Here is a 27,477-nt window from a genome sequence, read left to right as displayed (position 1 = left end):
AGCTGAGCTAACCCAGAGGCAAAGGCAGGACCCTCGCGGGTGGAGTGGGGGACGTGGTTAGTTTTCAGTTAACATTGAATTCTACCGGGAAGAGAGGAAATGAGGCCAGCCGATTGCGCTAGTCGTTGCTGTGCTGGCTCTTCAGCACGCACAGCAACTTTTCACCAGGGACAGATGCTGCTTCATAAGGAGTACGATCTCGTTAGCAAAGAAACCGCCCTCCCACGTTTCAATCTTTCCTCAGCAGTCTCCCACCTCCAGGCGTAACCCTAAATGAGAGGTACAGACAGTCTCTGAAACCACCAAAATATTAACACGCAGTGCGAGAAACTACAAGTCCCAGGATGCAGGGATGCCTCGGTCCCAACGCCGACGGTATCCACCTGAGAAACTACAAATCCCAGAATGCAGTGCTCTCTCGGACTCCCGAGAGCCTCTCTAAGGACGCGTCTTTACAGCAATTGGATCAGGGTCTGCGCTGCATGCTGGGAATCCAGAAGAGCTAGACTCGGATTGGTCGAAATTTGCCGGTTGCGTTCATAGGCTGGCCTACTATAGGGGAAAAGAGTAGGGCGCTACGCACTACCTCCAGACGGAAGTGAGCGACACACTCTGCGTCCTCGCCTCACCAGGTACGGATCTCCCGCGCGTCGCAGAAAGCGGCTCTGACCCAGCGGAAGTAATTCTTTCGACTGCCCCGGAACCCACCGGAGCAGGCAGCTGGGGGTGGGGGGGCGGCCCTGGGATAGGGGCTGTGGCAGTACGCGGGGACCCGGCTGCGGTGGCTGCGGGACTGACGAGTGAGTCTCGGGCTGGGGCGGAAACGGAGCTCCGGGTAAGGGTGGAGGGCGAGGGAGGCCGAGACGGGACGAGCTCGCAATCCCACTTCCCACCCCTTCCCTTCTGGGCGGGGAAGGAACGGAAGCTGTTAACCTCCTTGGGCCTCCCCAGCCCCTAGTTTGGGGGAGGGGAGAAGAGGGCGGCGGGACCTTTCCTGGCGCCGCTCGGTGGGTTTGGAAAGAGGTGGAAGGAGGGGCAGCAGCCAGCGAGACTGGGCCTTCTCCGGGCTGAGCGCGGGAGGGTGGAGTTAGGAGCATGGTAGCCCTGTCGCTTTTCCTTTCTGCTTGTTCCTCGTGTCCGCTCAGATTAGTTCTTTTCTTGAAGTCAGTCCCTAGCCCAGGGAGAGGTCTCTCGCTTCTTCTAGCTGCAGTACCCGAGAAGTTTATCTTCTGGGTAACTTGTTGGGTGATTCTATGCTCGACTTCATGAGTTGGGGGTATCGTGCATCTACTGCCCGTCCAGTCTTGTCTGAAAGGAGGTATCTAGTGTGAAATACTGTGCCCATTGAGTTTCTCTTAAGGAACTGAGATCTGTTGAGTAACATATAACTGTGGAGTTTGTGCCATTTAGAGTGAGCATTTCTACTCCACATTGCTTTTAGTGTAGAAAACCGAAATTCTTTTTTAGGGGGCCGGGGGAGACAGACTTGCTCTTGTTGCCCAGGCTAGAGTGCAGTGGTTCGTTTTCAGCTTGCTGCAACCTCTGCCTCCCAGGTTCAAGTGATTCTCCTGCCTCAGCCTCCCACGTAGCTGGGACCAAGGCGCATGCCACCACGCCTGACTAATCTATTATTAGTAGAGACGGGATTTCGACATGTTGGCCAGGCTGGTGTGGAACTCCTGACCTCAAGTGATCCGCCCCCGTCGGCCTCCCAAAGTGCTGGGGTTACAGGCGTGAGCCACCGCGCCTGGCCTTGAAATTCTTTAGTGTCTTAAAACCTCACTTTCTCACTTTTTAACTGCCATATTTGCTTTTTTTTCTTTTTCTTTTCTTTTTTTTTTTTGAGACGGAGTCTCGCTCTGTCCTGAGGCTGGAGTGCAGTGACTTGATCTCGGCTCACTGCAACCTCCGCATCCGGGGTTCAAGCCATTCTCCTTCCTCAGCCTCTGGAGCAGCTGGGATTACAGGCGCGCACCGCCACTGCCGGCTAATTTTGTTTTTTTTTTTTTTTTTAGTAGAGATGGGGTTTCACCATGTTGGTCAGGCTGGACTCCTGAGCTCTGGTGATCCGCCCGCCTCCACCTCCCAAAGAGCTACGATTACAGGCGTGAGCCACCGCGCTTGGCTCCATATTTGCTTTTTGATCCCCGAAAGTTGTTTCCTTTTCTATTCAGTTACCTAAAATGACATATGTCTGATCTCATTTACATTATAATCATGTTGAAACGTAGCAGTTTACATGTGGATTTATTCATTCTGGAGATACAATGGCAAGGAAACAGCTGTGGTACGTACTATAATGGATATTTATTGTTTCTTGCCAATGATGATTTGGGGTCCCTGTTTAATATTAAGTGACCGTTCCTCTTTTTCTTAAATATGAAATTTGATAACTACCATTCAAAAAATACACGTGTATGCATTGCCAGATGGTAATTCTGTAATATAATAGGCACTAGTTTACAGCCAGAAGTTATAGTCAGTCCTATACATCAAGTTCTAAAGTGATATTTAATTGTTTAAATCTTCTAAAATGTTTATTTTGGTTTTTTTGGTAGATTTTTTAGCACTGGAAAATAATCAGGGAAATCTTTGCTATTATGCTCATATTTATTTTTGAGTCAGAGTCTCACTCTGTTCTGCACTCCCAGGCTGGAGTGCAGTAGCCCTATCACAGCTCACTCTAGCCTCAACCTCCTGGGCTCAAACCATCCACCTGCCTCAGCCTCCCTAGGAGTTGGGACTATAGGTGCCCACCACGACACCTAGCTAATTTTTTGTTTTGGGGGCTCAAGTAGTCTTCCTGCCTTGGCCTCCCAAAGTGCTGGAATTACAGGCATGAACCACCAAATCTGGCCAGCTATGGTCATATTTATGTGTTAATGCATTTCAGCTAAACTGCTGTCCTAAATTCTTTATTGTTGTTATTAAGTAAGAGCAGAAAAAGCCCATCCAGTAATGCCTGAATTTCAAGCCTCAGCGATTAGGAAAATAATAGTACATTCACTCAAGAAATATTTATTGAGCATCTACTAAGTGCCAGGCACTATTCTAGGCCTGCTGTCAAGAAACTTGAGGAAAGAAAGGATATGTGTAAGTAAGCAAGTATAGTTTCAGGAAGTGATAAATGTGAAAAAAATACAGCAAGGTTAAGGGTTAGAGTGACTGGGATGGGGTGTCTAATTTTGGTAGGATCATCAGGGAAGGAAGACCTCTCTGAGGAGTTGATGTTTTACCTGGAGACCTAAATGATGAGGATTTAAAAGCTTTTCGGACAACAGCAATTACAAATGCAAAGACCTTGAGGTAAGAGTGAACTTGACCGATTTCGAGGAATACCAAAAAGGCCAGTGTGACTGGAGCATAGTAAAGGAAGAGTGGTGGGAGACAAGATCAGAGTGGTAAGTAGGGAAGTAAATCAAATGTCCAGTTGAGACATGGTAGCTTGAACTAGAAGTGTGGAGTTGAAAGTGAGTAGTAGTCTGATTTGGAATGTAATTTGAAGCTGGAGCCAAATGGGTTTTGCTTTCTTCCCAGGAACAAAACGAACAAAAAAAATGTTTTTTGAATAACGAATCACTTTTCCAAGAATCTGGGTAAACAGCAGTGCATGTACTGAAATGGGGAAGACAAAGGAAGGGAGTATCAGTTTCTGAGACTGATAAATCAGAAGTTCTATATGGGACTTACTGAGTTCGATAACTAGTAGACACCTGAGAATATGTGCAGTAGAAAAGTTGGATATTCACGACTGGCACTCGGGAGAAAAACTAGGGAGATGATCTGGGAGTCATATTTTATAGATGATAACCTCTGGTCTGGAGGACATCAAATAGGGATTGTTAAATGGAGAAGAAGGCAGATGACTGGGAGCACTCCAGTTAGAATAGGAGCATACAGTAATGGAAGCAGAAAAGCCAGGAGTGTGTGACATCTGGAGTACTAAGGAAGAAATGTTTCAAGATGGAGGGAGTAGGCAATTGTATAAAACACTGCTAAATGAGGATTAAAAATTGACCATGTGACCAAGTGAAGTAGTTGAAATTTGATAAGAACCCCTAAAATGGACTGGTGGGCCAAAGGCTGATCAGAATAGGTTAAGAAGTGGATGGGAATAATGGCCATAGCAGAGTCTTTGGTTAGGTGAGGGAATATCAATCATTGCTTAAGTGGAAAGGTTGACCTTTAGTAGAAAGGACAGTTTTTATTCAATATTTGAAATAGCAGGGTGGACAAAATATATAAACACAGGAATGCTGAAGATGGAGAGACAAGGCAACTGAAGTGATTGGTTTCAGTTTATTTTTAGCCTATCTTTCGAAAGGTTCTGTTAATATGTAGAATCTATGATTAATACACATTATATGTTGGGAATATCTGCTTATAATTTTAAAACTGAAACAAGGGAGTTTGGAGATATTATTTGAGAGAATAATGAGGTCGTTTGCAGGGGTGAGGCAGACAGACTCAGAACATGCAGCGCTCTGCAGCCCTTAAGTTCTGTGTTGTGGGAGGGCGACTCTGGGTAATAAACATGGGAAGCTGAGTTATAGGTGGTTGTCTGGGAAGGATGAATTTCAGATGGATTTAGTCATGAAATAGAGCCAGAATGGACTTTTGGACATAATTGAGTCCAATTCTCTCATTTGGAAGATGAAGAAACAGAAGTCCTATCACTTAATTTATCCGAGTCTCAAGATAGAAATGTCTAACAGAGTAGAAATTCAGATGTGGAGATGGATTCGGGTCTATGTAAGGTAGCCATTGATTTTCATTCAACCGGGCTAGTTCTTAATTTATGATAAGAGATGAAAGCTGTGGACCTTCTCATGCCTCTTACTGTGAACTGCACATAGGCACAAAATTGTGCTTACAGATTCAAGGGTTTGGGATTCTACTGCTTATCTGTGAACCTCGAGGAGTGGGGGACTGCAGATTAAGAACCTGCTAGAACAGAGTCAACAAGTTAGAACCACAGGCCACATCTGGCCCACTACCTGCTTTTATACTACCCGCAAGCTAAGAATGGTTTTTAAATGTTTTAATAGTTGGACAAAAATTCAAAGTAAATGTGTATTTTATAACATGAAAATTATAGGCCGGATGCAGTGGCTCACGCCTGTAATCCCAGCACTTTGGGAGGCCAAGGTGGGCGGATTACCAGAGGTCAGGAGTTTGAGACCAGCCTGACCAAATGGTGAAACCCTGTCTCCACTAAAAATACAAAAAATTAGCTAGGCGTGGTGATGCATGCCTGTAATCCCAGCTACTCGGGAGGCTGAGGCAGGAGAATCACGTGAACCTGGGAGGTGGAGGTTGCAGTGAGCCAAGGTTGCACCACTGCACTCCAGCCTGGGCAACAAGAGCGAAACTCTGTCTCAAAAAAAAAAAAAAAAGAAAATTATATAAAATGTACCCTTTTTTGCCCATAAATAAAGTTTTGTTGGATCATAGCCACACTCAATCGTTTACATCTTGTCTGTGGCTGCTTTTGCACTCCAGTGGCAGAGTTGGAGTAGTTGTAACAGAGACCTTACAGCCTGCTAAGCAAAAAATACTTACTTTTTGGCCCTTTAGTGTGTCAACCCCCACACTAAAAATGTAAATTCCAGGATATGGGTGGAGGAGAGGTTGTTGGATTTATTTTGTCCACAGATTCCTCCCAAGCATGTAGAGCAGTGCCTGGCACATGGTAGGCCCTTGATACATATAGAAATGAACCTCTGGTTCAAAAATAGAATAATGGCCAGTGTTTTAATGTGTGCTAGGCAGTTCTCTGAGTGCTTTTATATGTAAAGCCATTTATTCTTCAGAACAGCTCTGTGAGGTAGATGCTGTATTATCCTCATTTTACCGTTGAAGAAACTAGGCAAGGAAAGATGAGGTTAGTTCTCCCGCAGTGACATAGCTAGGAGTTGACTGATTTTAAGCACTACATTATATGGAGGGCTGAAATCAAGTCTTCAGAAATGATAGCAGCAAAAGGATAGATAGGAGTGATGAAACAGGATAATGTAGCAAAGGAGGAATACATTCTTATGTAGTGTTGTTTACTATTATATTAGGCATTCAAGACCCATGTCTTGGGCTATGTGTGGTGGCTCACACCTATAATCGCAGCACTTTGGGAGGTCAAGGCAGGAGGTTTACTTGAGCTCAGGAGTTGGAGACCAGCTTGGGCAACACAGGGAGACCTCTACTTAAAAAAAAAAAAGAAATTTTAGCCGGGCTTGGTAGCAGGCTACTCAGGAGGAAGGTGGGAGAATCCTTTGAGCTCGGAAGGTTGAGGCTGCACTGAGCCAGGATTGCACAACTGTACTTCAACTTGGGTGACAGAGCAAGAACTTGTCTCAAAAAAAAAAAAAAAAAAGACCCATGGCTTGGTCAGTATCTCAATGTGTGTTCCTTATGTGTCACTGTTCCCCTCTTTGATAAAGTCCAACTTCCCAAACTCTCACCTCTTTTCCTATCTTCCTACACTCTCTTCTTGACTCACTCATCTGGCCAGACTGTTCTCCTTGCCATTCTCCCTCCATAAAAAGCTGTTCCTTCAGATATCTGTGACTCATTCCCTTGCTTTCTTCAGATCTCTGTTAATGTTAGTTCTTCACCATGCCGTATGTATTATTTTGTTTTGGTTTTCTGTCCCCACCATTCTTCCCATTAGGTTGGAATGTTTGTTATGTTCATCTCTGTCCCCAGTGCCTAGGTGAGCATCTAGCATCCTAACCCTTGGTAAATATTTATTGAATGAATGAATCTGTAAACTGATTTCCAACAACACTGAGTTACATTGTGTGCCCCAAGCTGTCTGACTGAGGTCATGCTGTTCACTTTGCCTGGATCTCCCTCCTTTCCAGTTTTGCCTGGTAAAAATACCTCTACCCATTGAGACCCAGATCAAAAGCTACTTTCCTTTTATAACTGTTCACTTAACAGATCTTCTATTGTAGATTTGTAGTCTCATATTTCCTTTCTTTGGGACGACCAACACTTATTCCTCCTCTGTTAGCATTTGCATAGCTAGAAAATTTGGGTTAATTTTATTACCGATGTCACTTTCAAAAGCTTAATTAGGCAGAAAACCATCCTAGAGTGATGATATCTTTGGAGTTAAGGTAAAATAAACTTCAGAAATGCTATCTTTTTTTAAAATTCTAGCTTTAATATAACCTACATACAGTGAAATGCTAATTGTACCATTTAGTTTTGACAAATGTATAGCAAGACATTTTTATCACTCCAGAATGTTCCTCTCTAATCACCTGCTGAGCTGTCACCATTGGTTTGTTTTGCCTGTTCTATAATTTTATATAAATCGGATAATACAATGTATACTTTTTTGTTTGGCTTGTCCACTTAGTGTAGTATTTTTATATTCATCCATGTTGTATCAGTAGATCATCCCTTTTTGTGAATAGTACTGCTCTGTATGAATGTACCACAGCTTATTTATCCATTCTCCTATTATGATGGACTCCCCATCAGCAGTGTATGAGAGTTCATTTGCTCCACATCCTCTCCAGCCTTTAATGTTCACAGTCTTTTTAATTTTAGCTATACTCGTGGCTGTATAGTAGTATTGCGTTGCAGTTTTGAGTTTCACTGATGAGTAATAATGTTGAGCACTTTTTAATGTGTTCATTCAATTCTTCTGCCCAACTTTAATTGGATTTTTTTTTATTGACACACAGGAATTTTTAAATTTACTCTAGATGCAAATCCATTGTCAGATACGCGTTGTGAATATTTTTTTCCAGTTCGTGGCTTGACTTCATTTTTTTCATTTTTCTTTTTGGTTTTTGAGAGTTTTTTTTTTTTTTTTTTTTTTTTTTTTTTTTTTTGGTTTGTTTTTGAGACAGTGTCTTACTCTTGCTCAGGCTGGAATGCAGTGGAACCATCATGGCCTGCTGCAGCCTTACCCTCCTCGGGCTCAGGTGATTCTCCCATCTCAGCCTCCCAAATACCTTGGGCTACAGGTATGCACCACCATGCCCAGCTAATTTTTCTATTTTTTATAGAAACGGGGTTTCACCACCATGTTGCCCAGGCTGGTCTCAAACTCCTGGGTTCAAACAGTCGGCTTGCCTTGGCCTCCCAAAGTGCTGAGATTATACGTGTGAGCCACGGTGCCCAGCTATGGTATTTGATGAACAGAAGTTTTGTTTTGGAGAAATGCAGTTCATCAAGTTTTTCATTTACAATTTGTGCTTTTTGCATCTTTTCTGAGATTTTTGTTTTGTTTTTTGAGACAGAGTCTCGCTCTGTGGCCCAGGCTGGAGTGCCCGGCTGGTCTCAAATTCCTGACCTCAAGTGATCTCCCTCCCAAAGTGTTGCGATTGCAGGTGTGAGCCACTGCACCTGGCTGCTGAGAAATCTTTGCCTACAGTGAGGGTATGAAAATAATTTGTTTTCTTCTAGTAGCCTTATTTTGCATTTTAAGTTGAATTCTGTGAACCATCTGAAATTGATTTTTGTGTATGGTTTAACAGTGAGCTTCTTATCCATATGGATATTGTTCCAGCTTCCTTTGTTGAAGAGACTGTCCTTTCTCGCCATACGCTTTGACCTTTGACTCACTTTTCCATATAAGGATTCAGGAAATCTGTGCTTATCTTTTTTTTTTTTTTTTTTTTGGCCATTTATAAGTTGATATGAAACAACTGTAGCCCACCAAAATATAAACTACTGAGAACCATCATTCACTATCCAGGGACCACTTAACATACTGTGATTACCTGTTGCAATCCACACTACTATATGTAATACTTTTTTTTTTTTTTTTTTTTTTTGAGACGGAATTTCACTCTTATCGCCCAGGCTGGAGTGCAGTGGCGCAATCTTGGCTCACTGCAACCTCCGCCTCCTGGGTTCAAGCCATTCTCCTGCCTCAGCCTCCCGAGTAGCTGGGATTACAGGCACCCACTACTACACCCAGCTAATTATTGTATTTTTCGTGGAGACGGGGTTTCACCATGTTGGTCAGGCTAGTCTCGAACTCCTGACCTCAGGTGATCCACCCCCTTCGGCCTCCCAAAGTGCTGGGATTACAGGCGTGAGCCATCACACCCAGCCCCATCAAGCATTTTTATACCTGTCTAAGCTAGTTGTATTCTTTTTTCTGCTATTTTTCCAGAGTTCATGGATTTTTATGGATATTTTACATTTGGCTCTTTAATCTGTAGTGTATTTTTGTGAGTGATCTGTTCTAACCTTATTTTATCCAAGTAAATAGCCAATGTAAAAAGACAAAAAGATATGAAGAACAGATTTTGCAGCAGTGTCTGTTATCTACTTAGGTAATTCAAGTAAATCAACTGAAAAACTATTAAAACTAATATGAGTTCTGCAAAAAAAAATGACGGGATGCAAAAGCAACTTAGGACATTTTAAAGCTTTTAACAACACCAGCAATAGCCTGTCGGAAAATATCATAGTAAAACAGACCCCATTCATAATGGAAACTTAAAAGTACCTAAAAGTAGACCTAACAAGAAACATGTGAGAACAAAATGGAGACTTACCCAACTATTCCTGTACAGAATATAGTCTAGAAATTCATGTAGCAATATAGAATATGATAAAGGTAATGTTTCCAATCAAAGAAAGGATAAGCTATTCAAATATCTTATAAATATTCACTGATACTAGATTCAACACTTAATTTCAGTGTAGGCCCTAGGCTCACCTAGATTTTTTAAGTATTTGTTATTAAACACAAACATACACAAAAAAACTTTAAGAGATTAATATTTATATGTAACACCCTAAAAGCATAATGACGTCTCAGGCCATTGTTCATGCTCTTTCTTCTGCCTAGAACTATTCTCAATCCAGTGGTTCCCCTACGAGTGGCTTTTACCTGCCCAATTCATATTTCCAGAATTCAGCTCTGTGATGGAATACATGTTCAAGCTGAAATTTTTGTCTCCTCAAACTTATATTTCTTTAGATAACTTATGGATTGGGTCCAAACTGAATCATATTTTAAATATTTCTAACTTCTACCTAAGAATTAGGAATTTTAACTCTTAATGTTGATTTTCCCTTTCAAAGGTGGGAGAAAGGGTGGGTCTTCTCTTCCTCTCCTTAATCTCTGTTATATAAAATGATGGAATTGATTTACTACATTAACTCTGTAGAGAAACTGTTGCTACCCAAAGGGCTCCTAAGATGTGACTTTGCATTGTTGCTTAGCTACTGCTAGTTAGATAAACATCCTAAATGTTTTATTCTAGAGATTTTCCAGATAGAAGAGTTGGCCCTTGAAATTCTTGTACTTCCAAGCTTTCTCGCATTTGTTTTTTTTGTTTGTTTGTTTGTTTTTTAAAAGAGTATTTACAAAGCAGTATAATGAAAAGAAAATAATAATGGCTCTCATGAATTTTTTAATTGCGTAGTATCATAAAATGACAGTACTATTTTTAAATTTTAGAGAACTATTTGAGGATTTACATCAGTAGCTGTTGGGAATTGTGGCAATTAAGTTTAACTGGAGCCAGAATTTTTTACTGTGGTAGTAGGCAATAATGGAAGGAGTGGAATGTGGGCTGTGAAGTCAGACCTACCTAGGTATAAATCCTAACGCTGCCACTTAAGCTGTAGAAGCCTTCAACAAGTAGCAGACTCTTCCAGTGTTTCTCATCTCTAAAATCAGAATAATTCCCTTGTGGAAGAGTTGTTTTTAAATAAGATAGGCCAGGCACAGTGGCTCACACCTGTACTCCCAGCACTTTGGGAGGCTGAGTTGGGTGGATCACTTGAGGTCAGGAGCTCAAGACCAGCCTGGCCAACATGGTGAAACCCCGTCTCTACTGAAAATACAAAAATTAGCCGGACATGGTCCCATGCACCTGTAGTCCCAGCTACTCGGGAGGCTGAGGCACAAGAATCGTTTGAACCTGGAAGGCAGAGGTTGTAGTGAGCCAAGATCACGCCACTGCACTCCAGCCTGGGCCAAAGAGTGAGACTTTGTCTCAAAAAATAAATAAACAAGATAATGTATGTAAGGCATTTAGTACAGTGTTTACCGCTTCTTAGGCCTGCAAAAGGCTCATCAGATTTAATTGTTACTGCTGCCTATTTTCTCTGCTTTATCTCAAATTAGAAATGGTACTTTGGGAGGCTGAGGCAAGTGGATCACCTGAGGTCAGGAGTTCGAGACCAGCCTGGCCAACATGGCGAAACCTGGTCTCTACTAAAATACAAAAATTAGCCAGGCACGGTGACAGACGCCTGTAATCCCAGCTACTGGGGAGGCTGAGGCGGGCAAATCATTTGAACCTGGGAGGCAGAGGTTGCTGTGAGCTGAGATCGTGCTTCTGCACTCCAGCCTGGGCAACACAGCGAGACTGCCTCTCAAAAAAAAAAAAAAGAGAGAGTGATGGTACTTTGAATATCTGTCTCCATGCCTAGCAAGTGTTCTAGACTAAGATTTGATTTCTACTCCTGCTCTGTCACTACCTGAAACAAATTATTTATCCTCTCTACATGGATGACATTATTTAAACCTGAGGCATTAGAGAGGTTACTTGCAAGTTCCTTTTCTGCGTTGAAGTGTTATGGTTCATTTTCTTGACCCTTCTCTTAAGGCCAGAACTAAAATTTGTCAGGAATTTCTTAGAGCATGATAGTTAGGAAATGCTTTTTTCCTGTTAATGACGTAAAAAAGAGTATCAGTATAAATGAGATCCCCTGAATAAATGCTGTAGTATGTTACTAAAATACAGTTACTGAGAAAGTGAAACCATTTCCTTTAGCAATCATCTTGTTATTTTGTCAAATTTATAATTTCTCAAAAAATTGTACATTTTAAACCACTTTATTGTTAAATTTCAAAACTTAGCCTGTATATGGAAGAGATGGAAGCATAAAAATATGTATGTGTACTTATCTAAGTAAAGAGCAAGACTTCTCTTTTTTCTTATTTATTTATTTATTTTAGAGATAGGATCTCACTGTGTTGTCCAGGCTGGTCTCAGTCTCCTGGGTTCAGGCAGTACTCCTGCCTCAGCCACCCGAAGTGCTGGGATTACAGGTGTGAGCCACTGCACCCAGCCCTGTCTTTTTTATTCTCATGGAAGTTACTTCATGTCCTTGGTTATATCATGCCATTCATTCAAGCAAATATTTGCTTATTGTCTACCACTGTGTACTAAATACAAGATCCAGAACTTGCTGTGTCCTCACTGTTTTAAGTCAGTATGCATCGTCCTTCCAGCATGTGTACCATAGCAAGGTGTACGGAGCATTGCTAACCTCAAAAGCTCCCTTGAGCTTTGGTGTCCAGGGATTTTCTTGGGGTTTCATTCTGTAGACATGATTGATGAGTCATAAGCAACAAGGCTGAGCTCAGTCTTCAGCACCCCTCCAACTGGAGGTCATGTTGATATCAAAAAAGGCACCTCAAAGCTTTTTGTCCTGAGTCCTTTTGTTAGTTTAAACTATCCAAAGGCCCATTATGAGTTACCTGGTTAACATAAACCACCAGGACCCATGAAGAATAGCAAGGACTTGTATCACTAGGGAAATTCCAAGGATTTAGAGGCCACCTCTCAAAACAAGGATCAAAAACCAGCCAAATTCTTTATTATACAACAGGACCCATAGTTTTGTTTGGATTTTCAACGGAGGCCTTTATCCAGAAAAAGAATAAAGGACCTCTGCCTTAAAACACCTCAGTATGGCAGTTTTTTCTCGATAATTATGTTCCATGTATGTATTTTAATGGAATGAACATTTTTACACGTCTGTTACTTTTAACATGTCTCATTTTACAACCTCTTCAACAACCCCACCCCCAATCAATTTATAATGATTATATGTTATGTTTCTATTTTAAGTAATCTTTCTCTGATTCAGAAGTGCCAGCTGATCAAGCTCACAAAGCATTTTGGTATTCTTCAATTGATTTTATAAAAGTACAGTGTTTTTGTTGTAGGAATGGTGAGCTCGTAATGTAACCAGGAGGGAGAGTTCTTAAACTTTTAACACCAAGGACATTAAATAACAGTGAGTGAAAACTTGTCTCTTGCAACATTAATCTTAATATGATATTGTTATATTTTCAGGAAACTACTAAAGTTCCTGGGGAAGCAAAGTAGAATTTCATAAGAACAAAATGGGTAAGCTAAAGATAATTAATTTTGTGTTTTAACTAGTAGAAACTGGACTTTGTTTCAAAGATCTTTAAAATTCAGTGAACACAAGTAAAATTTCAGTAGACTGAAATTAGTTGTCCACATCAACAGCTTATGTTTACTACACAGTCATGCCCTACATAATGATTTTTCGGTCAGTGTTGGACCACATGTGTGACATGGTTTCATAAAGATTATAATAGAGCTGAAAAATTCCTGTGGCCTACGGTGACATCTTGATGATCTTGTCCTTGTATAGGCCTAGGCTAATGTGTGATTGTATCTTAGTTTTTAACAAAAAAATTTAAAAAGAACAAAAATTACAATTTTTTAAAATAGAAAAAAGCATATAGAATAAGGATATAAAGAAAAATAGTGCTGGGTGCAGTGGCTCACGCTTATAGTCCAGCTGCCTGGGAGGCTGAGACCAGAGAGTTGCTTGAATGAGCCCAGGAGTTCGAGGCAGAAATAAGCTATGATTGCACGACTGCGCTCCAGCCTGGGCAACAGGTAAATTTACTGTAGCCTAAGTGTACAGTACTTACGAAGTCTGTAGTAGTATAGTAATGCATTAGGCCTTCACATTCACTCACCACTCACTTACCAACTCGCACAGAGCAATTTCCAGTCCTGCAGACTCCATTCATCGTGAGTGCCCTATACAGGTATACCTTTTTAACTCTTTTATGCTATATTTCTACTGTACCTTTTCTATGTTTAGATACATAAATACTTACCCTCATGTTACAGTTGCTTATAGTATTCATACAGTAACATACCGTACAGGTTTGTAGCCTAGGAGCAGTAGGTTACACCATATAGCCTAGGTTTAAATACACTCTAGATTTAGTAAGTACACTCTTAGGATGTTTGCATCATGATAAGATTGCCTAATGATGCATTTCTTGTCTTGGAAGTTATCTCCATCGTTAAGCAATGCATGACTATATATTCCCGACAGGCAGATCAGTAATAATATCGTGCTAACCCCAATTTGTGATTTTTAGTGAGTAATTTTACCTTAAGAAATTTGAAACTCTCCTGACAAACATACAATGTTTTCTGTTGCCAAAAATATTAGAAGCATAAATTGAAATAATAACCATTTTTATTTTTCTTTTTTGAGGTTGGCAAAAACTGCTAAAAATCTATATGCTTGAATAGTCTGTAATTTAGAAGCTACTTACATCTTTATGGCTCCTCCCGCTTTTTATGAAAAATTAGACAAAAAAAGATACTAACATAGCTTTCACCAGATTGTTAATGTTTTACCAAATTTGCTTTTGTGTGTGTGTATGTGTGTGTGTTCATATTGTAGAGTTGGCAAAACTCCATCTCAGTCTTCTTAGGGTCCTGGCTGGGTCTGAGAATTAAATCAATGTAACATAGATGAACATTTATTACATAACATAAGATGACATAACATAGATGAATATTTATTACAAGTTTTACATGGAACAGAAGCCGTTTTTTAAAAAACAAAGACCAAAGCCAGGCATGGTGGTGCACGCCTATTTCCCAGCTACTTTGGAGGCTGAGGCCAAAGGATCTCTTGAACCCAGGAGTTGCAGGTTACTGTGAGCCATGATTGCGCCACTGCACTCCAGCCTGGGTAACAGAGCAAGGCCCTGTCTCTTAAAAAAAAAAAAAAAAAAAACCATAAATAAATAAGTAGTCCGGGTGCAGCGGCTCATGCCTGTAATCCCAGCACTTTGGGAGGCCAAGGCAGGTGGATCACTTGAGGTCAGGAGTTCGAGACATCCTGACCAACATGGTGAAACCCCATCTCTACTAAATACAAAAATTAGCCAGCCGTGGTGGTGGGCGCCTGTAATCCCAGCTGCTCGGGAGGCTGAGGCAGGAGAACCTCTTGAACCTGGGAGGTGGAAGTTGCAGTGAGCCGAGATTGTGCCATTGTACTCCACAACAAAAGTGAGACTCCATCTCAAAAAATAAAAATAAATAAACAAATAGGTGGGTGGGTGGGTGGATGGATGGATAAAAATTTTAAATGATCATAATGCATTAACTTGTCTCTTTAGTCTCCTTTAAATAGTTTTCTACTTCAAAGACTATTCCTCAATTTTAATTTGTCTGGTTGTTTTCTTGTGATTTGATTCAAATTAAACATTTTTGGCAGTGGGAGCACATGAGTGATTTTGATACTAATTTTAATTTTAGAGATTTCTGAATTAATTGTTTAACAAATGGATATTTGTGGCTGAACAGTACTTCAGCTTCATCCTTTCTAGGGCTTCCTGAGTTTTTAGAATAAACCTTAAGCTATTTTATTTCACATGTTAATAATTATAAAAATTAAAATTCTGTTACAGTACAAAATTGTAAAAATTAAGGAGATTTTTACTTGCATATGTAACTTTTACTCTATATATATCTGGCTACTGTGACTGAAGCCAGTACAGCAGCAATGGCGGTAGCAGAGTAACATCTGTGCACTCTGTCTCCTCATGTCAGCTTTGGGTTTTTTTTAAAGACCAATATTTTGTCCATATTAATTACTTTTAATGCATGCATTTAAACCGAGTATTGTTTAAATGCATACTTTTTTTTTTTTTTTGAGACAGGGTCTTTCTCTGTTTCCCAGGCTGGAGTGCAGTGGCGCAGTCTCGGCTCACTGCAAGCTCCGCCTCCTGTGTTCATGCCATTCTCCTGCCTCAGCCTCCTGAGTAGCTGGGACTACAGGCACCCGCCACCACGCCCAGCTAATTTTTTTTGTATTTTTAGTAGAGACGGGGTTTCACCGTGTTAGCCAGGATGGTCTCGATCTCCACTGTGTTAGCCAGGATGGTCTCGATCTCCTGACGTCGTGATCCACCCGCCTTGGCCTCCCAAAGTGCTGGGATGTGAGCCACCGCCCCCAGCCTAAATACATACTTGATCATTATTTTTAACCATCAAGTGTGAAATGCTGAGTAAAAGAAGTCTTAACTTTTAGAACTTAGGACTTGTCAAAGGAAGTCGAGCTCTCATGGCATATAAACACTGATTTATAAATCTGCTATACATCTTATTGCTAAAAATGAGTATTTCAGGTGATAGAATTAAAGTCATACTATTTAAATATTTTGTCTTAGTCTTCAAATTTGAATGGGCTGCTTTGGTTACAAAACAACTGTTAACACCTCCTTGAAAAAACTAGTGAATTTTCACTGAAGTAGCATTCTTAAATCTACAGTTTATTCTGATATTGGAAGATGTTGATAGAGAAGTATAAAACAAGGAGTTAAAAACTGTTAATGTCTTGGTGACTATTATAATACCTTCCAGAAATGTTTCTGGTATGAGTTCTTCAAATATTAACCTTGTTAATAAATCTGTTTATTTTTTATTTTTATTTTTTTTTTGAGATGGAGCTTTGCTCTGTCATCCAGGCTGGACTACAGTGGCGTGATCTCGGCTCACTGCAGCCTCCACCTCCGAGGTTCAAGTGATTCTCCTGCCTCAGCCTCCCGAGTAGCTGAGATTACATGTGTGCGCCACCACACGCAGCTAATTTTTGTATTTTTAGTAGAGACGGGCTTGTTTGACCAGGCTGGTCTTGAACTCCTGACCTCAGGTGATTGGCCTGCCAAAGTGCTGGGATTACAGGCGTGAGCCACTGCGCCCAGCCAAACCTGTTTAGTTTTAGTACACTGTGTGATTCAAAAATTGTTTCACTACTTACTTTACTTTAGATGGAGAGGAGAAAACCTATGGTGGCTGTGAAGGCCCTGATGCCATGTATGTCAAATTGATATCATCTGATGGCCATGAATTTATTGTAAAAAGAGAACATGCATTAACATCAGGCACGATAAAAGCCATGTTGAGTGGCCCAGGTAAGCACAGTTCTGTCTTTTTCTTCATATATTCACTTTTAATATTTGATGGATGTTTTTAAGTTGAATTAATGATTCAGCATTTAAAGAGAAAATAAGTCTTCTAACATTGTTGTATGATTATGTTTTTGTTCTTTTGTTTGAGAGAGACAGAGTCTCATTCTGTTGCCCAGGCTGGAGTGCAATGGTGCGGTCTCAGCTCACTGCAATCTCCGCCTCCTGGGTTCAGGCAATTCTCCTGCCTCAGACTAGCTGGAATTACAGGTGTGTACCACCACCCCTGGCTAATTTTTTTTTTTTTTTTGAGACAGAGTCTTGCTCTGTTGCCCAGGCTGGAGTGCAATGGCACAATCTTGGCTCACTGCAACCTCCACCTCCCGGGTTCAAGCGATTCTCCTGCCTCAGCCTCCTGAGTATCTGGGATTACAAGCACCTGCCACCAGGCCTGGCTAATTTTTGTATTTTTAGTAGAGACGGGGTTTCCCTATGTTGGCCAGGCTGGTCTCGAACTCCTGACCTCAAGTGATCCACCCACCTCTGCTTCCCAAAGTGCTGGGATTACAAGAGTGAGCCACCACGCCCAGGTTTAACTTTTGTATTTTTAGTAGAGATGGGGTTTCACCATGTTGGCCAGGCTGGTCTTGAACTCCTGACCTCAGGTGATCCGCCTGCCTCAGCTTCGCAAAGTGCGGGGATTACAGGCATGAGCCTTTTGCATGCCTGGCCTTTTGCATGATTATGTTGCATTGGGGGAAAAAAATTGATTTCTGCCATGTTCTGTTTTCAGTTATTTATCCTATAAGTTTCAACAAGACTGAATTGGTTTTCCTACATTAGGTTCCATAGTCAGCCTTTTTTTTTTTTTTTTCCCCGAGATGGAGTCTCACTCTGTCACCCAGGCTGGAGTGCAATGGTGCCATCTCGGCTCACTGCAACCTCCGCCTTCCAGGTTCAAGAGATTCTTCTGCCTCAGCCTCCCGAGTAGCTGGGATTACAGGCGCCTACCACCACGCCTGGCTAATTTTTTGTATTTTTAGTAGAGACAGGGTTTTCACCATATTGGTCGGACTGGTCTTGATCTCCTGACCTCAGGCAGTGCACCCGCCTCAGCCTCCCAAAGTGCAGGGATTATAGGTGTGAGCCACTGCGCCCGGCCCATAGTCAGCCTTTTAACCACAGACTGGTGATTTGTGTTCCTAGCTAGATAAAACAAGTTGCTACCTTCCAAATCTCTATTCTTTTTTTTTTTTTTGAGACGGAGTCTTGCTCTGCCGCCCAGGCTGGAGTGCAGTGGCACGATCTCGGCTCACTGCAACCTTCGCCTCCCGGGTTCAAGTGATTCTCATGCCTCAGCCTCCCGAGTCTGGGACTACAGGTGCCCACCACACGCCAGGCTAATTTTTTGTACTTTTAGTAGTGACGGGGTTTCACCGTGTTAGCCAGGATGGTCTCGATCTGACCTTGTGATCCGCCTGCCTCAGCCTCCCAAAGTGCTGGGATTACAGGCGTGAGCCACCATACCCAGCGCAAATCTCTATTCTTAAAATTTTTTTCTTGAAGTAAAATTCACATAATGTAAAAGCAGCTGTTTTAAAGTGTACAATTTAGTGACGTTTACTACATTCACAGTATTTTGCAGCCATCATCTCTATCTAGTTCCAAAACATTTTATTACTCCAAAAGCAAGCTCCATACTCATTAGCTGTCACTATCCCTTCCCATTCTCTACCCTCAGTGTCTGACTACCACCAGTCTGCTTTCTAATTTACCTATTCTGGACATTTTGTATAAATTGAATCATACAGTATATGGCCTTTTGTATCTGGCTTTTGTTATTTTTCATGTTTTCAAGGTTCATTTATGTGGTGCATGTACAGCACTTCATTCTTTTTTATGGCTGAATAATATTTCATTCAGCCAGATGTGAATACACCACAATTTGTTTATTCATCAGTTGATAAGTATTTGGGTTGTTGACACATTTTGGCTACCATGAATAGTTCTGTGAACACTTGTGTACAAATAATTGTTTGAATACCTGCTTTGAGTTCTTTTGGGTGTCTTCTTAGAAGTGCAGTTGCTTGATCATATGACAATTCTCTTTAACTTTTGGAGGAGCCACAGAACTGTTTCACAGTGGCTGAATTGTTTTACATTTCTACCAACGGTGTCCTAGGCTTCCAGTTTGTATACATCTTGGCCAATATTTGTTTTTTTTGTTGTTGTTTTTCGGTTTTTTTTTTTTTTGAGACAGAGTTTCACTCTCGTTGCCCAGGCTGGAGTGCAATGGTGCAGTCTTGGTTCACCGCAACCTCCACCTCCCAGGTTCAAGCGATTCTCCTGCAGCTGTGATTACAGGCATGCGCCCCCACGCCCAGCTAATTTTGTATTTTAGTGGAGACAGGGTTTCTCCATGTTGGTCAGGCTGGTCTCGAATTCCCGGCCTCAGGTGATCCGCCCGCCTCAGCCTCCCAAAGTGCTGGGATTACAAGCGTGAGCCACTGTGCCTGGCCACTCTTTTTTTTATCACTGCTATCTTAATGGGTGTGAAATGGTTATCTGGTGGGTTTTAGGTGGTTTGTTTGGTGGTGGTGGTTGTTTTTTGAGATAGTCTCACTCTGTTACGCAGGCTAGAGTGCAGTGGCACAGTCTCCACTCACCGCAACCTCCACCTCCCAGGTTCAAACGATTCTCATGCCTCAGCCTCCTGAGTACCTGGGGTTATAGGTGCACACCACCATGCCAAACTAATTTTTTGTATTTTTGGTAGAAATGGGATCTCACTATGTTGGCCAGGCTGGTCTTGAACTCCTGGCTTCAAGTGATCAGCCCACCTCGGCCTCGCAAAGTGCTGGGATTACAGACGTGAGCCAACACACCCAGCCTATCTGGTGGTTTTGATTTGCATTTCCTTAATGACTAATGATGTTGAACATTATTTAATACACTTCCTAGACATTTTTGTATCTCCTTTGGAGAAATGTCTATTCAAGTCTTTTGCCCATTTTTGAATTGGGTGGTTTGTATTTTTGTTGTTGAATTGTGAGAGTTCCTTATTAATTCTCAGTAGTAGACCCTTATCAGATACATGATTTGCTAATATTTTCTCCCATTCCATAGATTTTTTTTTTTTTTCGAGACACCTGTTGCCCAGGCTGGAGTGCAGTGGCGCAACCTCGGCTTATTGCAAGCTCCACCTCCCAGTTTCATGCCATTCTCATGCCTCAGCCTCCCGAGTAGCTGGGACCACAGGCGCCTGCCACCACACCCAGCTAATTTTTTTGTATTTTTAGTAGAGACGGGGTTTCACTGTGTTAGCCGGGAAGGTCTTGATCTCCTGACCTCATGATCCGCCCATCTCAGCCTCCCAAAGTGCTGGGATTACAGGCATGAGCCACCGCACCTGGCCGGTCTTTTTTTTTTTTTTTTAATGGTGTCATTTGAAGCACACTTTTATTTTTATTTATTTATTTTTTAAATTAATTAATATATTTATTTATTTTGAGACAGCGTCTTGCTGTGTCGCCCAGGCTGGAGTGCAGTGGTGCAATCTTGGCTCACTGCACCCTCCACCTCACTGCACCCTCAACCGATTCTCCTGTCTGAGCCTCCTGAATAGCTGGGATTACAGGTGCCCACCACCACACCTGGCTAATTTTTGTGTTTTTAGTGGAGATGGAGTTTCACCGTGTTGGCCAGGCTGGTCTCGAAATCCTAGCCTCAAGTGATCCACTCACCTTGGCCTCCTAAAGTTTTAATTTTGAAGTGTGATTTATTTTTCCTTTGGTTTTTGTGTCATATATAAGAATCTGTTGTCAAATCTAACCCTGTGTTTTCCCTTGTGTTTTCTTATAGGCGTTTTATGGGTTTGGCTCTTAAATTTAGGTCTTTGGTCTTAAGTTAATTTTTGTTTATGCTGTGAAGTAAGAGATCAGCTTCATTCTTTTGCATGTGGCTATCCCACTACCATTTATTGAAGAGACCGTTTCCCCATAGCACCCTTGTTGAAAATCAGTTGACTGTAGATTTGTGTATTTCTGGGCTCTCAATTCTATTCCATTGATCTATATGTCTGTCCTTATGCCAGTACCACACTGTTTTGATTACTGTAGCTTTGTAGTAAGTTTCAAAATCAGAAAGTATGAGGCCTCCAACTTTGTTTTTCTGTTTCAAGATTGTTTGGGCTATTTGGGATCCCTTGCAGCTCTTTCTGGTTTTGTCTGTTGTTTTGTTGTTGTTGTTGTTGTTGTTGTTGTTGTTGGGTTTTTTGTTCGTTTGTTTTTGAGATAGGGTCTTGCTCTGTTGCCCAGGCTGGAGTGTAGTGGCACAAGCCTTCCTAGGCTCAAGCAATCCTCCCACCTCAACCTCCTGAGTAGCTGGAACCACAGGCATGCACCTTTTTTTAAATTGTATTTTCTGTAGCGATGTTGCCCAGGTTGGTCTTGAACTCCTGGCCTCAAGCAGTCCTCCCAACTTGGCCTCCCAAAGTGCTGGGGTTACAGGTGTGAGCCACTGTGTGTGGCCACAATTCTTCTATGTTTTTACTATGGAGATTTTAAAACCTACTCAGAAGTAAAGAGAACTGTGTAATACACCTCCATGTGCCCATCATCCAGCTTCAATAGTTATTAACATTTTGCCAGTCTTTCGCTCTATCTCCCAGGCTGGAGTGCAGTGGCACAACCTCAGCTCACTGCAACCTCTGCCTCTAGGGTTCAAGCGATTCTCCTCCCTCAGCTTCCTGAGTAGCTGGTATTACAGGCATGCCGCCACCACGCCCAGCTAATTTTAGTATTTTTAGTAGAGATGGGATTTCACTGTGTTGGTCAGGCTGTTCTTGAACTCCTGACCTCAAGCAATCCACCTGCCTCGGCCTCCCAAAGTGTTGGGATTACAGGCATGAGCCACCATGCCCAGCCCATTTTGCCAATCTTAAGTTGTGTCATTATCCCTACTTTTTTGGAGTATTTCAAGCACATGCCTGATGTTGTGCCATTTCACTTGGAAAATCTGCAATAGTTCCCCTGCACCTTTTCTTTTATTTCCAGGCAGGCCATTAATTTTACAGAGAAGCAAGGTCATTTGTATGCTGTCCATATTTCATATTGAATTACATTTGAGCTTTATTCTGTAAACTCATAGTTAAAATTCCAGAGACTTGATTAGACTCTGATACATTTTTCTAAGCAAAGGATACTTGTAGGTAGCACTCTTGTATTCTTGTTCTATCATGTCTTTTGGCAGTGTCAAGCTTGATCAGTGGGTTCCAGGTTGTCAGGCTGATTCATCCATTAAAAATTCCCCACTATGATTTAGCATTCATTGTGATTATTGTTGAGATTTACTTTGAGATTACAAAACAGTGACTTTCCAATTCTGTAAAATTTTTTGCATTTATTAGCTAAAATTTTCCTGTAAGATATTATTTGGTTACATTGAAATACAGTCTATATGGGAAAGATGATAAAGACTTGATTTTTTTCCTTTTAAATATAATTTTTCAGAGTAATGAATTGGTTCTTCAGCATCATCCAGTAGTAAAGAGTGTTTTGTTTTTGTTTTTGAGTGAATGTCATCATGAATTCATGACTATATTTCATGTTTTTCAGTCTGTTGCAGTCATTCTTACTGGTGCTCAGATTGTTCCATTTGCTTCATTTTTATGTCAGAAAGAGCCACATTGTGTTAGCTTCTGTGTCCTTTTGACATGGCTCCGTTAGTCTTGAATAGTTATACTACTTTCTGTAATAAGATTTCTTAGGCGTGTCATGAACATTGTTCCCCGATCCCGAAAACAGCTGTTTCTCCAAAAATCCCTGTTTTTAGTAGAAAATGGTATTTAGGGGCCCCAATCTGGGTGCTGAAGATACTCATTCCTCCTTGGTTGAATTGTACCCCCCACTCCTCATACACACACACAACATGGCTCTGATGAATCTGATGAATTGCTTTTGGGCTTTTCCACAGGACAATGCAAGGAAGTACTTTAAGGGGAAAAAAAATCACAAATGCCAACAGAATTTTAATTAAAATTAATTTTATAACAGCAGGCTAGAAACAAAGAGCTTTTGCTTTTTATAAATTTGATCTTTAATTTAAACACAAGATTTTTATCTTGGAAAGATCAGAAAACATTCAGCCTCAAACTACTGTTTGCATGAAAAGGAGTGAAGTACTGACAGCATGCTACAGTCCGTATGCACCTCGACAGCATGCTAAGTAAAAGAACTCAGACACAAAATGTCACATTTGTATGATTCCATTTTTATGAAATATCCAGAGTAGGTAAATCCATAGAGACGGAAAGCAGATTGGTGTTTGCCAGAGGCTGGGGGGATGGGGAAGATGAGGAGTAACTGCTTAATGGATTATCGGGTTTTAATTTGGGATGATGAAAATGTTTTGGAACTAAATAGAAGGGATAGTTGCACAACATTGTAAATATACTAAATGCCACTGAATTGTACACTTTAAAATGGTTGATTTTATGTTATATCAATCTCACCTTTTAGAAAAATCACTGATATTTGTCTAGTATCAAAGTCTTAATAAGTGCCTATAGGCAATATTTTCAGGCATGTATTTAAGAAAAGGAGTTCTAGTTATTGGCAAACCAAAATTTACCTCATTGTTGTAAATTATTTGCTGAGTCCTGCAGTACTCCTTTCTCCCTGCTACAGTATACCCCCAACCAACAGATATATAAAAGGCATTTTGTATATATTTTAGTATTTTAAAATACTATATTCTCTAAGTATATTTGTAGATGTGAAATGCCTTTTATATTCAGCATACAGTGCTAGTACTAGACTGCTAAGAAAATATTTTATCTCTGTGTAAAGGCTAAATGATACAACCTTTGTGTAGCTACAGAAATTTTGAAGAATGACTGAAAAACTGTTTATGAAATGCTGTTAAACAAAGGAAAGTGTCTTGTGAAGAGATCTCGTTAACATGATCATATTTTTAAAAAAACTAAAGGAGGAAACAATGGAATTCCTTTCCTGAAATGTTTCTTTTGCTTGCTTGCTTGCTTGCTTGCTTGCTTGTTTGTGACAGGGTCTCTGTCTTGCCCAGGCTGGAGTACAGTGGCGCCATCATGGCGCACTGCAGCCTCGAACTCCCGGGCTCAAGCAGTCCTCCCACCTGAGCCTCCCCAGTAGCTGAGACTACAAGTAGGTCTCCCAAAGTGCTGTGATTACAGGCATGAGCCACCATGCTCAGCCCATTTCTTTTAAGTAGTATTTTTCTTATTATTTTAGGTAAACAGTTAAATAGTTTAAATAGGTTTTTTGTTTGTTTTGTTTTATCTTTTAAGACGGAGTCTTGCTCTGTCACCCAGGTTGGAGTGCAGTGGTATGATCTCAGCTCACTGCAACTTCCACCTCCTGGATTCAAGTGATTTTATATATTCACTAATTCTCAGAAAAGCCAAATCAGAAAACCTGTTATTTGCCCTGACTTTATTTTTACATGGAAATTCAGTACAACACAGGGATCCTAATGATCCATAAAGACTTGATTGCCTGGATTGATCTTTTTTAAAAATGATTTTACTTTTTCATCCTGCTCGCCAATCATACCACCAAGATTGTTAGGAAAAGCTACTTAAGTTTCCAACCCACAGGGAGAGAATTAGAATTTTAAAATTCAGTCTTGATGAATCTCAAGTACTATCTTTTTTTTTTTATGAGACGGAGTTTCGTTCTTGTCGCCTAGGCTGGAATGCAATGGCACAATCTTGGCTCACTGCAACCTCTGCCTCCTGGGTTCAAGAAATTCTCCTGCCTCAGCCTCCCGAGTACCTGGGATTACTGGCACTCACCACCACGGCCGGCTAATTTTGTATTTTTAGTACAGATGGGGTTTCACTATGTTAGTCAGGCTGTTCTCGAACTCTTGACCTCAAATGATCGCCCACCTCGGCCTCCCAAAGTGCTGGGATTACAGGCATGAGCCACCCCGCCTGGCCCTCAAGTACTATTTTAGTAAAGGTTTTTTTAATGTTGGCCAGGTGCAAGTGGCCAAGCCTGTAATCTTAGCACTTTGGGATTCTGAGGCAGGGGGATCACTTGAGTCCAGTAGTTCAAGACCAGCCTGGGCAACATGGCAAAACTCTGTCTCTACAAAAAATACAAGAATTATCCAGACATGGTGGCGCTCACCTGTGGTCCCAGCTACTCGAGGAGGCTGAGGTGGGAGGATCACTTGAGCCCAGGAGGCAGGGGTTCCAGTGAGCCACAACCATGCCACTGCACTCCAGCCTGGGCAACAGATCAAGACTCTATGTCAAAAAAAAGAAAAAAACTTACATTAATACTAAAAAAATCAGAATTCCATAATTCATTTGGTGCTAATTGAGGTTATTTTAATGATGATTAGTTTGCTAGGGCTGCCATAACAAAGTACCACCCCTAGATGGCTTGAACAACAGAACTTTATTTTCTCACAATTCTGGAGTGTAGAGGTTGAAAGTAGAGTTGGTCTCTTCTGAGGCTCTCTTTTTGTCTTGTACATGGCCATCTTCTTCCTGTCTTCACACAGTTTTCCCTCTATGCCCATCTCTGTCCAGATCTCTTACGAGAATACCAATCATGGCCGGGCGCGGTGGCTCATGCCTGTAATCCCAGCACTTTGGGAGGCTGAGGTGGGTGGATCATGAGGTCAGGAGTTTGAGACCAGCCTGACCAACATGGTGAAACCCCGTCTCTACTAAAAATACAAAAATTAGCCGGTCGTGGTGCTGCACACCTGTAATCCCAGCTACTCAGGAGGCTGAGGCAGGAAAATCGCTTGAACCTGGGAGGTGGAGGTTGCAGTGAGCTGAGATCCCGCCATTGCACTTCAGCCTGGGTGACAGAGCGCGACTCTGTCTCAAACAAACAAACAAAAAGACACCAATCATATTGGATTGCCACCCTAATGACCTCTTTTAATTACCTCTTTAAAGAACTTATCTCTAAATACAGCCACATTCTGTGGTACAAGGGGTTAAGACTTCAACATATGAATTTGGAGGACACAGTTCAGCCAATAACATACATAATTCTTTTGTTTTACAGGTCAGTTTGCTGAGAACGAAACCAATGAGGTCAATTTTAGAGAGATACCTTCACATGTGCTATCGAAAGTATGCATGTATTTTACGTACAAGGTTCGCTACACTAACAGCTCCACCGAGATTCCTGAATTCCCAATTGCACCTGAAATTGCACTGGAACTGCTGATGGCTGCGAACTTCCTAGATTGTTAAATAAAATAAATTATAATAAACTGTTAACTCTTTTCAGTATTTAATACCTGTAGTTCAGTTAGTAACTTTTTCATATATAGCATGTTGCCTGTATGCAGTTGAACTATATAAAGTTCATTGCAAAGCAGATTATCTTGTTTTTTTGCATAGCAATCAAAGTTGAAATTTGTTTGCTACATCAACAAATTAAGGGCATTTTCACAAACTGAGAAATAAACAAATATGCCAATTCGTAGGTGGTTTTGCCTTATCCTTTGAATGTGACTTAAAATCAGCAATGATGATATAGTAAATACTGAAATTTAGGTGTAAATGAATACGTTCTACAGGGAAATAATGAGGCTAAGTATTTTTATGTTTTTAGTGGTTTTTTAGAAACCTAATCTTATAGCCGCCATTAGCATTACTAGAGTTATGCAAATAATTGCATTATAAACATGTTTATAACTTAGCCAAAACATTGATTTTTATAACTCTCCAAGTATGAGTTGAAATTTCTTATGTCTTTTGATAAACTGCAGTATTCTTTAAGTGTACTTTGTCCTTTTGTTTATTGCTACAATTTAAGAACTTTATTTAAAAACAATTTTGGAAGGTTACTAGGTACAGCTTTTGCAGAAGAAACTGAACTGTAGCCAGATGGTCAACAAGTAAACTACATGACTTAGAGTTCTTGTGCATTATACATTTTGGGTAATTCAAAGTACTGTATTTGCATTGACTATAAAGCGTCGTTTGCAATATTTATTCTTCCTTCATAGTCCCTTGTTGTGATTATACTTCCAGTTGTTTAAATGTATTTTAAAAGACTCACTATTAACTTTATTCAGATCTTAAAAGCTACACCTTTCTGAACTATTCCAGTCTTTCTCCATCCAATTAGAATGTTATGGAATAACATGTGAAGAGATACAGTGAAAATCATATTATAATGCATTGAAGATATCCTACATGAATTATCTTCTATTAAAATATGTCCCAATAAATATACCCATAATCAGTGGGTCTTCTACTGAAATCAAGCTCATTCAGCTTTTCTATTAAGCAGCCAAAAAAATTTTTGAAAAAATATGACAGCATCATTCCTTATGCATGGGAAAAGAAGCACTGGAGATGGGTTTAGTATTGTCTTTATCTCAGAGGTGGAACAAAGTTGTCATTATAGGGTCTATAAACTCAAATAAGTCTCCAGCTTATTTGAGACTGGCTTAATATGGCTGAGCCCGGTGGCTCATGCCAGTAATCC

At 40.9% G+C, this 27,477-nt stretch overlaps 1 protein-coding gene across 11 annotated transcripts; it reads left to right on the top strand.

Annotated features, from left to right (window-relative positions):
* ELOC (elongin C) lies at positions 1-26,987 on the top strand. 11 transcript variants are annotated; one of them, XM_057303030.1, is made up of 5 exons: positions 589-632; positions 8,256-8,394; positions 13,071-13,124; positions 16,835-16,978; positions 26,041-26,987. In XM_057303030.1, the coding sequence occupies exons 3-5, from the start codon at positions 13,121-13,123 to the stop codon at positions 26,229-26,231; spliced, it is 339 nt and encodes a 112-aa protein (XP_057159013.1). In that variant the 5' UTR covers positions 589-632; positions 8,256-8,394; positions 13,071-13,120; the 3' UTR covers positions 26,232-26,987. The 11 variants fall into 11 exon arrangements, with proteins under 11 accessions (XP_003831357.1, XP_057159013.1, XP_003831355.1 ...); XM_014345968.5 differs by lacking the exon at positions 589-632 and adding an exon at positions 681-800; XM_055116663.1 differs by lacking the exons at positions 589-632; positions 8,256-8,394 and adding exons at positions 712-800; positions 3,193-3,306.
* The last annotated feature ends 490 nt before the right edge of the window (positions 26,988-27,477 follow it).

This window comes from Pan paniscus, chromosome 7 (genome assembly GCF_029289425.2).
Source record: "Pan paniscus chromosome 7, NHGRI_mPanPan1-v2.0_pri, whole genome shotgun sequence".
NCBI classification, from domain to species: Eukaryota; Metazoa; Chordata; class Mammalia; order Primates; family Hominidae; genus Pan; species Pan paniscus.
Note: the sequence above shows the minus strand (reverse complement) of the source record. Positions and strands in the feature narration are given on the sequence as shown.

Bases quoted from the DNA above. Each gene is read 5' to 3' on its own strand.
- ELOC (XM_003831309.7), top strand. The intron at 16,979-26,040 runs GTAAGCACAGTT...TTTGTTTTACAG, and splicing joins AGCCATGTTGAGTGGCCCAG to GTCAGTTTGCTGAGAACGAA.